Here is a 17,453-nt window from a genome sequence, read left to right as displayed (position 1 = left end):
TATTGCCCAGTCACGTAGTATACTGCCCAGCCACGTAGTATATTGCCCAACCACGTAGTATATTGTGCAGCCACGTAGTATATTGCCCAGTGACGTAGTATATTGCACAGCGACGTAGTATACCGCACACAGCCATGTAGTATATTAGCCAGTCACGTAGTGTATTACCCAGTGACGTAGTATACAGCACAGAGCCATGTAGTATATAGCACAGCGAAGTAGTATACAGCACAGAGCCATGTAGTATATTAGCCAGTCACGTAGTATATTGCCCAGTGACGTAGTATACAGCACAGAGCCATGTAGTATATAGCACAGCGAAGTAGTATACAGCACAGAGCCACGTAGTATATTAGCCAGTCACGTAGTATATTGCCCAGCTAAGTAGTAGATTGCCCAGCCAGGTTTATCACAGGTTAAAAAATAAACATATACTCACCTTTCCGAGGGCCCCTTGTAGTCCACGGCAGCTTCCAGTCCCAGGGTTGGTATGAGCGCAGGACCTGTGATGACGTCGCGGTCACATGACCGTGAAGTCATGGCAGGTCCTTCTCCCGTACCATCTTTGCCACCGGAACCTGCAACGGAAGATGGCGGCCGGCGCGAGCGACTACGGAGGGTGAGTATAGCAGGTTTTTTTTTTTTTTAATTATTTTTAACATTACATTTTTTACTATTGATGCCGCATAGGCAGGGTCAATAGTAAAAAGTTGGGGGCACACAGGGTTAATAGCGGCGGTAACGGAGTGTGTTACCCGCGGCATAACGCGGTCCGTTACCGCCGACATTAACCCTGTGTTAGCGGTGACCGGAGGGGAGTATGCAGGCGACAGGCACTGACTGCGGGGAGTAAGGAGCGGCCATTTACTTCCGGACTGTGCCCGTTGCTGATTGGTCGCGGCAGCCATGGTCGCGGCAGCCATGACAGGCAGCTGGCGAGACCAATCAGCGAATGAATAACCGTGACAGACAGACAGACAGACAGACAGAGGGACAGACGGAAGTGACCCTTAGACAATTATACAGTAGATAATTTATATATTTCTCACCCAGTGACTTACATTGGCTAATCTTATCCAAGAATCGTAGCAATACGCAGCATGCTGCGATTTTTTTCTCAGTCCGATTTCAGCTGAGAAAAAAAAAAAAAAAAAATAAAAAAAATCGCAGATGAGATGTCACCCATTGAATAACATTGGTCCGAGTGCAATCCGATTTTTTATCGGATTGCACTCGTCCGGTTTTTTTTCGCAAGTGGAGAAGAGCCCTAAAGCTGTGTGCGCACGTTGCTTTTTTTTCCGCTATAAAAACGCATACATTAGGCATCCCATCATTTAGAATGCATTCCGCAATTTTTGTGCACATGATGCGTTTTTTCCGCGAAAAAAACGCATCACTGTAAAAAAATGCAGCATGTTCATTTTCCGCTTTTTAATGCATTGGGAAGCCTGGAAAAAAATGCATCAAAAACGTGCAAAAATCACGTCAAAAACGCAAAAAAAAACGCATGCAGATTTCTTGCAGAAAATGTCTGGTTTTGCTCAGGAAATTTCTGCAAGAAATCCTGAACGTGTGCACATAGCCTAATTATAATGCATCTATCAATATTTGAAGATACACTCACCACTCATGCATGCTTCATGAAGAGGAGATGCAGTATAAAGTGGAGGGTTAACTTTGGCTCCATAGTCCAAAAGCACCTTCATGCAATCCAAACTGCCAGAAGCAGAGGCATCGCAGAGAGGAGTACTTCCATCAATATTTCTAGCATCCACCTATATGAACAAGACAATAGGGATTTGTGAAGATAATTATATAATTTTAAGATCATCATTACTGTCGCAGTGAAAAACTGTAAAATCCATTAAGACATTTCTGGATAGGGGACATATCACCCTCACATTGAGCATATGGGATTAATTATAATTAGGGAAGTGAGAAAGACCTTACACTCCAACCTCCTTTGAAGAAGGACCTCCTGTTGTGAACAGGTAATTACAACAGGGGATCTGCTGAGACAGACATGAAGTGTAGGAATCGGATACTCGGACGCAGAAAAGTATCCAAGGCAAGAGCTTCCTCTGTTTAAAGAAATTATCTCAGACACTCTTTAGATAGTGTAAAGACAAATACAGTTAAGTCCATATATATTTGGACAGAGACAACATTTTTCTAATTTTGGTTATAGACATTACCACAATGAATTGTAACCAAAACAATTCAGATGCAGTTGAAGTTCAGACTTTCAGCTTTCATCTGAGGGTATCCACATTATAATTGGATGAAGGGTTTAGGAGTTTCAGCTCCTTAACATGTGCCACCCTGTTTTTAAAGGGACCAAAAGTAATTGGACAATTGACTCCAAGGCTATTTCATTGACAGGTGTGGGCAATCCCTTCGTTATGTCATTCTCAACTAAGCAGATAAAAGGCCTGGAGTTGATTTGAGGTGTGGTGCTTGCATTTGGAAGGTTTTGCTGTGAAGTAAACATGCAGTCAAAGGAGCTCTCCATGCAGGTGAAACAAGCCATCCTTAAGCTGCGAAAACTGAAAAAAACCCAACCGAGAAATTGCTACAATATTAGGAGTGGCAAAATCTACAGTTTGGTACATCCTGAGAAAGAAAGAAAGCACTGGTGGACTCATCAATGCAAAAAGACCTGGGCGCCCACGGAAGACAAGAGTGGTGGATGATCTCAGAATAATCTCCATGGTGAAGAGAAACCCCTTCACAACAGCCAGCCAAGTGACCAACACTCTCCAGGAGGTAGTCATATCAATATCCAAATCTACCATAAAGAGAAGACTATAAACAAAATAGAACAAAATAGGAGTAAAAAACGTCCAAATTGAAACAAGGTAAATTTATTAATACATAAACAAAAAAAATATTATAACGGACTGGGATCAGATAGTGACGGCTACCAATGTCCGGACACACAAGAAACAAATGGGCAAGTACATAAAGTGCTTAGTGCATATTATAAGTAAGGGAATCAGAACATACAGGGCTTAAACCGTATAACACCGCAATAGCGGTGGAACCAAATGTGCGCACAATCAATAGAGCCCCCGTTCCCTCCTCTCAACCTTGCTTACCCATAATGTGACTGAGGCCGGACATGCGCCACGCCAGCACCGACGCGCGTTTCGCTCAGCTTTTTCAAGGTGCGGTAGTGTGCTATAGAATGGGCCACGTATAAATACCTCCTCTTCAGGTGTCCATGATTGCGGAGCATGTGACCGGAAACCCGCGCCGGGTATTGCATCACTTCCGGCAGGGCCAGATGACGACTGCGTGTCAGCTGGACCGCCGCCCACAAAAATGCTGACACGCACGCGTCACCGCCCAGCGCCTTCAGCGATGCCCCGGACCACGCAATCCGGAGACATGCGCACACAGGACTACAAGGTAATAAAGCCGGGTACATATCCCCCGGAAATAAAGTGAATACAGTGCAATAAAGTGCCAATGGATCAGAGAATATACCGATAAATGACATCACAAACATATACAACGGACAATAAGTGCAAAATTATATATAAACAACAATTACAATAACGTAACACTAATGATATTACATAACATATTATAATATAAAATAGTGCACAGTATGTGATTCCCAATCTTGACCGGGTGATAAAATACATTGGAGGCAGAGATGGTTTCAACATTGGCCCAAGGCAGAATTCAATTGCTTCACACATGATGGTATAATAAACTTGATCACTAAAAAACTATTCTGGAGATGGCATATGAGAGGAATATTATCTCCAAAAGGGTCTTGGGTGGACTGTTGGTTCAAACTCCCACTATTCCCACGTTTTACCTTCTCCCCAAGGTCCACAAGGATCCTGTCTCGCCACCTGGCCGCCCCATTGTTTCTGGTGTGGGGGGGCTATGTGATCCGGTCTGTCGGTTTGTAGATTTTTATCTGCAGCCACAGGTTGAGACGCTGCCCTCTCACATCAGGGACACTAATGATATTCTTAGACGGTTGAATGGCCTATGTGTGGACGCGGATATGATACTTGTCACAGCAGACGTTGAATCATTATATACCAGTATCCGTCATGAGGATGGCTTGAGGGCCTCCAGATTCTTCTTGGAGAATAGTAATTTGGATCCTGACATGCGTGAGTTGGTGTTGGAGTTGTTGGAGTTTGTTCTGCTTCATAATTTTTTTACTTTTAAAGATAAATTTTTTCTTCAAAAACAGGGGACTGCCATGGGGGCGGCATGTGCGCCTTCTTATGCTAATTTGTTTTTGGGTTACTGGGAACGTGAGATCTTCTCAGCCGGCGCACATGCCGCCCCCCAAATTGTGGGGTGGTATAGATACATTGATGATGTGCTGTTTATATGGCAGGGTCCCATTAGTGATTTATGTAATTTTATGGCGGAGCTAAACCACAACGACTCCAACATACGACTCACGTATGTCTACCATCATAAGGAAATTTCATTCTTGGACATTACCCTTAAGGTACAGGAGGATGGTTTTATACATACGGACCTATATCGCAAGGAGACATCTGTGAATGCCCTCTTGCATGCCTCCTCCTCACATCCGCGTTCCACACTTAGGTCCATTCCCGTGGGGCAATTCCTCAGAGCTAGGAGGATTTGTACTACAGACACGCTTTTTGAGAGACAGGTTGTGGACCTTGGGGAGAGATTCGTGGAAAGGGGGTATAGTAAACGTATTATCAAGAGGGGATATATGAGAGCTAAGCGGTCTTCGAGGGATGATCTGCTGGTGAATAGGAGAAGGAAAGACACTATGGGAAGGGATGGTACTGATGGAGAACTGAGATTTATCTCTACATATAATCATAAATGGGATCTGATGAGGTCAATACTGAACAAACACTGGTCGGTTCTTACTACCGATCCTATTTTGAGGAGATGTCTTCCACAACGGCCCCTTATGACTGCCAGGAAAAGTAATAACCTTAAAGACATGCTTGTTAAAAGCCACTATGTGGCAAGAACCCCTAGACCATTTGGGACGGGCACAATTAGAACAGGGTTCTTCCCATGCGGAGACTGTTTAGCGTGCAGGAATCTCAAGCGTGCTAGACTGTTTAAGTCATCAGATGGGCTTAGGGAATATGACATCAGAGTCCACATCACTTGCAGTACCACGTATGTGGTCTACCATGCGGTTTGTCCGTGTGGACTCATATACGTGGGCCTAACGTCACGTGAATTGCGTGTTCGCATTCGCGAGCACGTGAGGGACATCGAGGCGGCTCGTGATGTGGCTGATGTCAATTCCCTTAAAACGATTCCTAAGCATTTTCGTCTCAAACATAAATGCAATTCAGCTGGCTTTCAAGCATGGGGGATTGACCGAGTACAGTCTGGCATTAGGGGTGGTGACATGAAGCGTGTGCTTGCTCAGAGGGAATGCAGGTGGATCGCTATATTAGACACGGTCACGCCTGCAGGTCTCAATGAGCAAATTAGCTTTAGTTCTTTTTTGTGAAGAATGTATCCCGATTTACCGTTTTGAATGTTTGTGTGTTTTTATAATTTTTTCTGTGTTGCTTCTATTTACTTATTTATTATTTTTTCTTGTATCTTTGTTTCTTTAGTTTTTTAGTGATCAAGTTTATTATACCATCATGTGTGAAGCAATTGAATTCTGCCTTGGGCCAATGTTGAAACCATCTCTGCCTCCAATGTATTTTATCACCTGGTCAAGATTGGGAATCACATACTGTGCACTATTTTATATGATATTATGTTATGTAATATCATTAGTGTTACGTTATTGTAATTGTTGTTTATATATAATTTTGCACTTATTGTCCGTTGTATATGTTTGTGATGTCATTTATCGGTATATTCTCTGATCCATTGGCACTTTATTGCACTGTATTCACTTTATTTCCGGGGGATATGTACCCGGCTTTATTACCTTGTAGTCCTGTGTGCGCATGTCTCCGGATTGCGTGGTCCGGGGCATCGCTGAAGGCGCTGGGCGGTGACGCGTGCGTGTCAGCATTTTTGTGGGCGGCGGTCCAGCTGACACGCAGTCGTCATCTGGCCCTGCCGGAAGTGATGCAATACCCGGCGCGGGTTTCCGGTCACATGCTCCGCAATCATGGACACCTGAAGAGGAGGTATTTATACGTGGCCCATTCTATAGCACACTACCGCACCTTGAAAAAGCTGAGCGAAACACGCGTCGGTGCTGGCGTGGCGCATGTCCGGCCTCAGTCACATTATGGGTAAGCAAGGTTGAGAGGAGGGAACGGGGGCTCTATTGATTGTGCGCACATTTGGTTCCACCGCTATTGCGGTGTTATACGGTTTAAGCCCTGTATGTTCTGATTCCCTTACTTATAATATGCACTAAGCACTTTATGTACTTGCCCATTTATGTTTCTTGTGTGTCCGGACATTGGTAGCCGTCACTATCTGATCCCAGTCCGTTATATTATGTTTTTGTTTATGTATTAATAAATTTACCTTGTTTCAATTTGGACGTTTTTTACTCCTATTTTGTTCTATTTTGTTTATAGTCATTCATTAGGAGTGTCCTTGAGGTACACTTATATTTGGACATCCACATGGGGATTAGTCTTTGTAGTACCTTATTGTATATTTGGCCCTTGGTGGTCTTGTTTTCATCATAAAGAGAAGACTGCATGAAAGTAAATACAGAGGGTTCACTGCACGGTGCAAGCCACTCATAAGCATCAAGAATAAAAAGGCTAGACTGGACTTTGCTAAAAAAAAAAACATCTAAAAAAGCCAACACAGTTCAGGAAGAACATTCTTTGGACAGAAGAAACCAAGATTAACCTCTGCCAGAATGATGGAAAGAGAAAAGTATGGCAAAGGCATGGTACAGCTCATGATCCAAAGCATACCACATCATCTGTAAAACACGGCGGAGGCAGTGTGATGGCTTGGGCATGCATGGCTGCCAGTGGCACTGGGTCACTAGTGTTTATTGATGATGTGACACAGGACAGAAGCAGCGCGAATGAATTCTGAGGTATTCAGAGCCATACTATGTGCTCAGATCCAGCCAAACTGATTGTCCATCTGTAGTATGAAACGACGACCAATGACCCAAAAATAAAGCCAAAGCAACCCAGGTGTTTATTAAAGCAAAGAAGTGGAATATTCTTGAATGGCCAAGTCAGTCACCTGATCTCAACCCAATTGAGCATGCATTTTAGTTTTGTATTTTCCCGAGGGTAACAGGAGAAATTGGACCCCAAAAGTTGTTGTGCAATTTGTCCTGAGTGCGCTGATACCCCATATGTGGGGGGAAACCACCGTTTGGGCGCATGGGAGGGCTCGGAAGGGAAGGAGCGCCATTTGGAATACAGACTTAGATGGAATGGTCTGCAGGCGTCACATTGCGTTTGCAGAGCCCCTAATGTACCTAAACAGTAGAAACCCCCCACAAGTGACCCCATATTGGAAACTAGACCCCCCCACAAACTTATCTAGATGTGTTGTGAGAACTTTGAGCCCCCAAGTGTTTCACTAGTTTATAACGCAGAGCCGTGAAAATAAAAAATCTTTTTTTTTCCCACAAAAATTGTTTTTTAGCCCCCAGTTTTGTATTTTCCCAAGGGTAACAGGAGAAATTGGACCCCAAAAGTTGTTGTCCAATTTGTCCTGAGTACGCTGATACCCCATATGTTGGGGTAAACCCCTGTTTGGGCACACGGGAGAGCTCGGAAGGGAAGGAGCACCGTTTTACTTTTTCAACGCAGAATTGGCTGGAATTGAGATCGGACGCCATGTCGCGTTTGGAGAGCCCCTGATGTGTCTAAGCAGTGGAAACCCACCAATTATAACTGAAACGCTAATCCAGACACACCCCTAACCCTAATTCCAACGGTAACCCTAACCACACCTCTAACCCAGACACACCCCTAACCCTAATCCCAACCCTATTCCCAACCGCAAATGTAATCCAAACCCTAACCCTAACTTTAGCCCCAACCCTAACTGTAGCCTTAACCCTAACTGTAGCCTTAACCCTAGCCCTAACACTAACTCTAGCCCTAACCCTAGCCCCAACCATAACTCTAGCCCTAACCCTAACCCGAAAATGGAAATAAATACATTTTTTAAATTTTTTTATTTTTCCCTAACTAAGGGGGTGATGAAGGGGGGTTTTTTTGATTGGCAGCCGTCACACACTGAAAGACGCTTTTTATTGCAAAAAATATTTTTTGCGTTACCACATTTTGAGAGCTATAATTTTTCCATATTTGAGTCCACAGAGTCATCATGTGAGGTCTTGTTTTTTGCGGGATGAGTTGACGTTTTTATTGGTAACATTTTCGAGCACGTGACATTTTTTGATCGCTTTTTATATCGATTTTTGTGAGGCAGAATTACCAAAAACCAGCTATTCATGAATTTCTTTTGGGGGAGGCGTTTATACCGTTCCGCGTTTGGTAAAATTGATAAAGAAGTTTTATTCTTCGGGTCAGTACGATTACAGCGACACCTCATTTATATCATTTTTTAAATGTTTTGGCGCTTTTATACGATAAAAACTATTTTATAGAAAAAATAATTATTTTTGCATCGCTTTATTCTGAGGACTATAACTTTTTTATTTTTTTGCTGATGTTGCTGTATGGCGGCTCGTTTTTTGCGGGACAAGATGACGCTTTCAGCGGTACCATGGTTATTTATATCCGTCTTTTTGATCGCGTGTTATTCCACTTTTTGTACGGCGGTATGATAATAAAGCGTTGTTTTTTGTTTCGTTTTTTTTTTTTTTCTTACGGTGTTTACTGAATGAGTTAACTAGTGGGACAGTTTTATAGGTCGGGTCGTTACGGACGCGGCGATACTAAATATGTGTACTTTTATTGTTTTGTTTTTTTTTATTTAGATTAAGAAATGTATTTATGGGAATAATATTTGTTTGTTTTTTTTCATTATTTACGCCTATGACGTACTATTCCATCCTTGGGAAGTAAAGCCCACCCCACATGGACGGAATAGTACGTCTAATGACAGAAAGGGGTTAAAATTATTTAATCTGTCCAATTACTTTTGGTCCCATTAAAAATAGGGTGGCACATGTTAAGGAGCTGAAACTCCTAAACCCTTCATCCAATTTTAATGTGGATACCCTCAAATGAAAGCTGAAAGTCTGAACTTCAACTGCATCTGAATTGTTTTGTTTAAAATTCATTGTGGTAATGTCTATAACTAAAATTAAAAAAATATTGTCTCTGTCCAAATATATATGGACTTAACTGTACACAGTGTCCATTCCAGGGTGATGCATTCCAAGAGTTGAAGTTTATTCAGCCATCGTATAACAACGTTTTGACCTACCATAGGTCTTTAACAAGTTTTTATCACTTGATAAAGACCTATGATAGGTCAAAACGTTGCTATATGATGGCGGAATAAACTCCAACTCTTGGAATGCATCGTCCTGGACTGGACGCTGTGTATTTGTCTTTATCCTGTTAATCCTCAAAGTGGGTTCCTTGGTCTTTTGAACGATTGTCCAACTTAGTGAGTGCTGTCAGCCTTTCCTTCTTGTCTGTGGAACTCTAGAGCTAGTGGTCAGTGATGAATACTGGGGTTTACATTGATCTAATATTTATGGGAGATATATTTTCGGCGTCGTGCTGAAGTGACGAACATAATGCATTCACTCACATCACCATAAGGCCGGCCTAACACCTCCAAATTAATATTGGTAAGATGGATGATGCTATCCGTGCCATATTTCATCGTTTTAGAAAGATATAACTATGACAGGAAACATGACCACAATATCTCCCACCTGGGACCTCCAGGGGTGAAGATATCCTGAAAGCAGGGGACTCCATAATCTTCTAAAGACCTAGCACATCCCATGACCAGTGTTATGATCTGGTGGTTAGGACAAATAGTGGACCTGGTAGTTAGAGCACCAGAAAAGAACTGATAGCACATTAATACAGGACAAGCTCTGGGAAGTGGAACCTCTGCTGACCGCAATCCCTAATCCTATCACGCACACTAGAAATAGCCGTGGAGCGCTCCTATCATGACCTAGGCGCCTCGTCACAGCCTCAGAACTAGCTAGCCCTAGAGATAGGAAAAATAAGCCTATCTTGCCTCAGAGAAAATTCCCCCAAGGAAAAGGCAGCCCCCCACATATATTGACTGTGAGTAAGATGAAATCACAAACACAGAGATGAAATAGATTTAGCAAAGAGAGGCCCGACTTACTAAACAGACAGAAGATAGTAAAGGTCACTTTGCAGTCAGCAAAAAACCCTACAAAAGCCACACAGAGAGTGCAGGAAAAAATACCTACCGCACCGACTAATGGAGCGGAGGCGCCCCTCTGCGTCCCAGAGCTTCCAGCAAGCAAGGCAAAATTCACATAAGCATGCTGGACAGAAAAAATAGCAAACAAGAAAAAAGCAAAGCAAAACTTAGCTTCTGCTGGAGGAAACAGGTAACCAGGAAGATCCAGGAGCGAACTAGACCAATGCTACAACATTGACAGCCGGCATGGGGCAAAGATCTAAGTGGAGTTAAATAGAGCAGCCCACTAACGAATTAGCCTCGTCACCTGTGGAAGGAAACTCAGAAACACCCACAGGCATCAGAGAAAGTCCATGGACAGAACCAGCCGAAGTACCATTCATGACCACAGGAGGGAGCCCGAAAACAGAATTCACAACAGACCAGCTTCCTAATTTTCTCACTAGTCTTGACGAGAGGGAATGTGGGAGTCAGGCGTCAGGCGCTCCTAAGAGGCACATGCATCTTTATGAATCAAGAGCATCTAACCAGTGGTATTTACCTCTGTGCCCCACTACAGAAATCGTTTTCCAGTTCCTGACTGAAGTAAGCTTTCTTAAGTAACGAAAGAGCTTTCTTAAGTAACGAAAGCCACCACTTGTGGACATAGACAGAAAAAGGCCTCTGTACAAGAAGAGTATGTGGACCTTATGCCAAACAATAGTTCATCATAATGTAAAATTCCACCTGCTTTCGAAGGGAAATGGGCCCCATTACCTCCTGGGCTAGTGGAACTGCACAGGTTGCACCAATGGTATGTCCGCCCCTCAACACCAAAGCATGTCATGAATTAGACGAGCTGTGGCATCACTCCCACATCAAGCATCGTCCTGCCCCAGCTCCGTCCATTTTGGCAGAGTTTAGAGAAACCAGCATGAAAATGCCAAAAGTCAAAACATTTTAGTGAAACTCGAAGTTGAGCCAAAATTTTGCAACTTTGCAAAGAAATTTAAGCCATAATTCTGGTGATGTAGTTGCTTTGATGAACCAGCTCCTCAATTATTCAATCCACAGAGTTACAAACCTGTGCACCAGCAGCGAGCAGCAGCTTAACACACTGAATGTGGCCCTGAAGACACGCTTCGTGCAGTGGTGTTATGGAGTCCACTGTAACCAGATTCACACAGACTCCACTTTCGATCAGTTGTCTCAGCTGTAGAGCTTGACCTTGTCTCGACGCATCGTGAACGGGAGTCCTGTCCGCCCAGTTTCCTATAAAAAAAGAAATCAGTAACATTACAAATGAAAATTCAGATGGAAATTTCCCTGACCCCACAGCACAGGATACTACTGAGCATGAACATAAAGTGCAGCAAAGATTCACCTTCGCTAAAAGCCGAGATTCTTAGATCAGGAACAGAACAAACATTTATAGGACATTTCATAACTTTCCTAAATTGTTATTAAAACATTTACAGCACAAACTGCATTGTACTACTGTAACCAATGTATTATATATTTTAGGAGTCGGAGCTGGTCCATTTTATACCGACTCCACAGCACTGCTTTTGAGAGTTTAGTTACCACTGTTCAGGTGGTTTTCGGAGCAGAATGCACTTGAATAAGATTTGTGCATATACCGTTAGGCCTCATTCAGACATCAGTTTTTCTCAGGTATGAGAGGGACAGCATCACTCACCATCGGTGACATCATCACCGTTTTTTTTCTATGGTTCAGAGGTCACCTCAGTTCAGCCAGGCCGTGATGATGTCACCACTGGTGAATGATGCTGCGCGTTCAGACGGTCGCATCTTGGCACCGTCCTGGTTGAAAACTATTTATCCCCCAGACTTGGATTACAACGTGGAACACAATGATGGACAGGTATTGGTATATTGTTGGTTTATTATCTTATTTTTATTACAGGAGATCGAGGGCAGTATGTATGGTTTAATTTAGAACAATTAAGGAGTCTGTAAAAATTTTTCAAATAACATTACAACTATAGGATTAGTAATGGATAGGTGTCTTATAGACGCCTCTTCATTACTAAGCCGTGGGCTTGATGTCACCTTTCAGGTGACATCAACCCCACAAATATTACCCCACTTGCCACCGCTACAGGGCAAGTGGGAAGAGCCAGGCAAAGTGCCAGAAGAGGCTCATCTAATAGATGCGCCTTTTCTGGGCAGCTGCGGGCTGCTGTTTTTAGGCTGGGAGGCCTCTATCAATGGTCCCTTACCAATCTGAGAACAGCAGCCTCCCAGCTGTGAGCTTTAGCAAGGCTGGTTGTCAAAAATGGGCGGGGACCCCATGCCGTTCTTTTAAATTATTTATTTAAATAATTAAACAGCTTGGGGACCCCTCTATTCTTGATAACCAACCTTGCAGAAGCTGACATCTGGGGGTTGCAACCCCCAGCTGTGAGTTTAGTCTGGTTGGTTAATAAAATAGGGCGGAACCCACGTCGGGTTTTCCATTCATTTATTTCCGAATGATTGCAGCCGGCGGCTGTGGAATACCCCCATCCTGCGCACCTACTGTCACTGCTATTAGCAACAGAAGGTGTCGGATGATGGGGGTAACAGTCCCAAAAGCCCCCACCTGCTGTCGTTCGGACTTAAATATAATGCTCATCATTCTCCTCTGCTCGCTGGCAGAGCAGGGGAGGATGATGACAGCCAGCTTCAGCACCAGCCACCGGGGAACATCGCTTACTGTAGAGCTTCTTCCCTGTTGCGTGTCACATGGAGGACATCAATGTGTGTTCTCTGTGTGCGGGACGTTTTGCTGTCCGTGCTGACGGCAAAAATGGACATGTCAGCGTGTTTCGGCCACGGACACACGGTCCGTGGAAACACACTGACATGTGCATAGACCCATTCAAATGAATGGGTCTATATGCTACATGTGTGTCTCTGGTATGTGTGAAAACTGTCACCATATGTACCGGAGACATGGACATGTGATAGGCTGTGTGCCCATGATGAATTTTTGGTGAGTTTTTTGATGCTGCATATTTTCACATCATCAAAAATGCAGCGTCTTACAGTTCCAGCAAAGTCATTATATCTTGGGAGTAGAGTGTTTTATGTGTGGATTTTCCCCATAACTTTGCATTACATGAGGAAAATCAACAGATACAATCCAAACATGACTAGATCAATAAGGTTTTGGCAAAGCCAAATACTGGGAAGTGTCAATAAGAAAGCAGCTTTCTGTAAAACCTGATGCGCCAAAGAGAGACAAGAAATGCAGCATCAAAAACACAATAAAAATGAATGTAAAAAAAAAAACCATACAAAAACAATTTTTTTGCTGCACTTCTCTCAAAAAAATGCAATCAAAATGTGGCACCTATAAAAACTAGTTTTGCAAGCAGGCCCCCCACACTGCTCTATAAAGCGGTAAGTTATAAAGCTATGGATCTCAGAAAATGGAGATGTGATCACATTTATATATTTTTTTTTTACAAAGTTCTGAACTTTTTGCAGCCACCACAAACGCTTTGTTTCCCCACTCCTGAGGCATCCTGCTGCCAAATAATAATCTTTATTTTGATATAGTGCTAACATATTCCGCAGCGCTTTACAACGCACAATGAGCACTGTCAGGCCGTCACGCTAGCAGTATTTGGTCAGTATTTTACCTCAGTATTTGTAAGCCAAAACCAGGAGTGGAACAAATAGAGGAAAAGTATAATAGAAACATATGCTCCACTTCTGTATTTATCACCCACTCCTGGTTTTGGCTTACAGATACTGAGGTAAAATACTGACCGAATACTGCTAGTGTGACGGCAGCCTAAAAGCGAAGCACAAAAATCTCTGGCGGAATAGTGGGGGGTGGTTTCCCCCATTTTACCGCACTTGGAATTTTTCCCCATCTTACTTTATGTGGTAAAATGAATGGTGTCACTCAGAACTGAAATTCGTCCCGCAAAACCAAAGCCTATGAGTATTGCGACAGGAAAAATAAAATAAAATGGGAAAAAACAAAAGTGTGAAGATACAAACTGATCACATATGGGGGATGATCGTTCGCAGCGTTGGAAATCTCCAAACATCGGATGTTTGCGGTTTATTATCTGCGGTTGGTGACTCTTGTTGTCCAGCCACAAAATGAAGCTGAGACCACAGGAACCCGCAGAGAAGCCCGTAGAAATGACTATGGTCGGCCTAATTGCTGCAGGGAGTGGGACTAAACACTGAGCCCCTAGCCTGTAGCCAGTCCCATGTTTACTAGCACAGACCGCACATGCGCACTCCGCTCCATCACGACTGCACTGCGCCCACAATTACTGAGAGGATACGAGCTCCTACCGATGTCTCCGATTACAGGGCCCCTCAGAGCAGCCGGCGCAGTGAAGAGAGCTGCTCCGGTTTCCATAACAACGTCCACCTAGATGCAATTGCACTACTCATTAGAAAGAAACACTTCCTGTATGTACCGACTAGAGGAAAACAACTGCCCAAAGGATGTCGGGAATTGTAGTTTTCCGCCTCTGCTGAGGCCTCCCCGGCGCCCACGTGACTCGTCTGCTGGCTGCTTCCACCAGGAGCTCTCCCTGACGCCCAGTCTTTTTGTTTCATTGCTGTCTGAGAGTCCCGCCCGAAATGGCATCACAGGCTGCAGCTCTCACAGCATGCTGGGACTTGTAGTTTGCAGAGCTGGCTGCTTAGCATTATAGTCACGAGGCAACGAGAATGCGCTTTGTGTTTGGGCTGACTTGTGGGGCAGGGTTCACACCTGGGTTTAGGGGTTACATGTTTCCGCAGGCCTCTGTAGTCTGTATAGAAGCAACTAAAATGGAGTTTAACAACTATCCCTCCTATGGCTCCTGACAATGCCTTAAAGGGAACCTGTCACCCCCAAAATCGAAGATAAGCTAAGCCCACTGGCATCAGGGGCTTATCTACAGCATTCTGGATGTATCCTAAAAGATGAGACTAAGAGGTTAGATTATATGAACCTGGGTGGGCTGTCCGATCCGATGGGCGTCGCAGTGCGGGGCCTCCCATGTAACCTGAAAGATGAGAAAAAGAGGTTATATTATACCCACCCAGGGGCTTCCCGCAGCGGTAGGCGTCGCGGTTCGCTCCGGGTCCTCCCATCTTCATAGGATGACGGCCTCTTGTCTTCACGCGCAGGTGTACTTTGCTCTGTTGAGGGCAGAGGAAAGTACTGCAGTGCGCAGGAGCCAGGAAAGGTCAGAGAGGCCCGGCGCCTGCGCACTGCAGTACTTTGCTCTGCTCTCAATAGAGCAGACAAAGTACGTCTGCGCAGGAGCCGCAGCGTGAAGACAAGAAGAGGACATCATTGTATGGGAGGGACCGGACCACGACGCCCATCGCAGCGGGATACATCGGGGGCTTATCTACAGCATTACAGAATGCTGTAGATAAGTTCCAGATGCCGGTGGGCTTAGCTCATCTTCAATTTTGGGGATGACAGGTTCCCTTTAAAGGGGTTGTCCAGTATGGGCGACCCTGACCAATGCAGGTCTGCTGTGATCAACATCTCACTGGGTTGTCATGTGAACACTGCAGGCTGTCAGTAGCCCCTGATTGGCTGCAGCATTTACATTTCGTCCAAGCTAAATAAAAAACTTCAGCTGCACAGCAGGAGGAGTGTGGGGGGTATGGTAGGGTGAGTAGCATTCTTTTATAGCATGTTTTGGTTGTACAGATGTGACCACAGCAACCCACCATGTTGGGTTAGTTGCTCAAGGTTGCTGCCAGTAATTGGCTGCAGTGGTCACATGAGAAGAGGCGCGTTAGTATGATTTCTTTAATTTATTTTTCTTAGAGTCTGCTGCATTTTTTTTAGTTAGCTATAACCACGCTGAAAACTGGACAAATTCTTAACACTCCAGCCAGATGCAGTCCATGCTGGAGTAAAAGAGGACACTCAGTGACTCAGTCTATGTCCTCTGATAAATCCCCCTTAGGGCTCATAGTCACTTGCCGAGTCTCGCAGGTTTTAAACCCGGCTCTCCAGAGCGGAGTGTGCGGCCGCACAGCAATACATGGAGCTGCATGCTCCGCTCCCAAGTGCCGGCGGCAGAGCCAGGTGTTACCATGCGAGACTCGGCCGTATTTCACGCAAGGCCCCTTCACATTTCTGTGTTTCCGGTATGGTGTCATTTTTTACACTGGAGACACTTACACATTTACACCCATTATAACCTATGGGGCTGTGCACATGTCTGTGTTTTCACACGGACCATGTAAGGCTGGTTTCACATTTGCGTTTTTTGCTGCAGTGTTTGTACCGCATATAAACGCATGTGTCGTGTAATCCTATATTTAACATTAAAAACGCATGCGTTTTTTGTTTGCGTTTTGCCGCGTTTGACGACGCATGCGTCGTTTCGTCGTTTGCGGCTTGGCGCGGAAATGCAACATATAGTAATTTCTAGAGGTGTCTATTTGCCGCCAGGAAACGCATGCGTTCAATTGCGCAAGGTTTGCAACAAAAAAACGCATTGCTGTCTATGTAAACGCACGCGTTTTTAAGCACGTGCGTTTGGTTGCGTTTTTGAACGCATGCGTTTCAATTGAGAAAACCATGTCTAGACACTGATAAGCCACCCCCCACCATCAAGGTGATAAAAGGGAGGGTGTGGACAGTTGCAGGTCACTTCTCACCGTACCGCCACCACCACGATGCAGCAGGACCCTGGCATGGCCTTCCGTACCGCCACCACCACGATGCAGCAGGACCCTGGCATGGCCTTCCGTACCGCCACCTCCACGATGCAGCAGGACCCTGGCATGGCCTTCTATACAGCCACCTCCACGATGCAGCAGGACCATGGCATGGCCTTCCGTACCGCCACCTCCACGATGCAGCAGGACCCTGGCATGGCCTTCCATACCGCCACCTCTGCGATGCAGCAGGACCCTGGCATGGCCTTCCGTACCGCCACCACCACGATGCAGCAGGACCCTGGCATGGCCTTCCGCTCTACAAGCGCTATGGACTCTGGCATGGCTGCACGCTCTACGAGCACTATGGACTCTGGCATGGCTGCATGCTCTACGAGCACTATGGACTCTGGCATGGCTGCACGCTGTACGAGCACTATGGACTCTGGCATGGCTGCACGATCTACGAGCACTATGGACTCTGACACAGTGCAGCCGGACCCTGAAAGGTCACCCGCCCCCACGCCATATGAGCCCACCAAGACCTCCCCCAA

General features: G+C 44.8%; 1 protein-coding gene across 2 annotated transcripts in view; it reads right to left on the bottom strand.

Annotated features, from left to right (window-relative positions):
• ASB13 (ankyrin repeat and SOCS box containing 13) overlaps positions 1 to 17,453 on the bottom strand; it is a 42,656-nt gene extending 25,203 nt beyond the window's left edge. Inside the window, exons 1-3 of one of the 2 annotated variants that reach the window (XM_069765341.1) lie at positions 14,700 to 17,453; positions 11,333 to 11,520; positions 1,625 to 1,775 (exon numbers count right to left, since the gene is read on the bottom strand). In XM_069765341.1, coding sequence (XP_069621442.1) covers positions 1,625 to 1,775; positions 11,333 to 11,520; positions 14,700 to 14,841 — 481 coding nt within the window. In that variant the 5' untranslated portion in view covers positions 14,842 to 17,453. Of the gene's footprint in view, positions 1 to 1,624; positions 1,776 to 11,332; positions 11,521 to 14,571 lie in introns of both variants that reach the window. The other variant, XM_069765342.1, reaches the window with a different exon arrangement.

Source organism: Ranitomeya imitator, chromosome 4 (genome assembly GCF_032444005.1).
Source record: "Ranitomeya imitator isolate aRanImi1 chromosome 4, aRanImi1.pri, whole genome shotgun sequence".
Lineage (NCBI taxonomy): Eukaryota > Metazoa > Chordata > Amphibia > Anura > Dendrobatidae > Ranitomeya > Ranitomeya imitator.
Note: the sequence above shows the minus strand (reverse complement) of the source record. Positions and strands in the feature narration are given on the sequence as shown.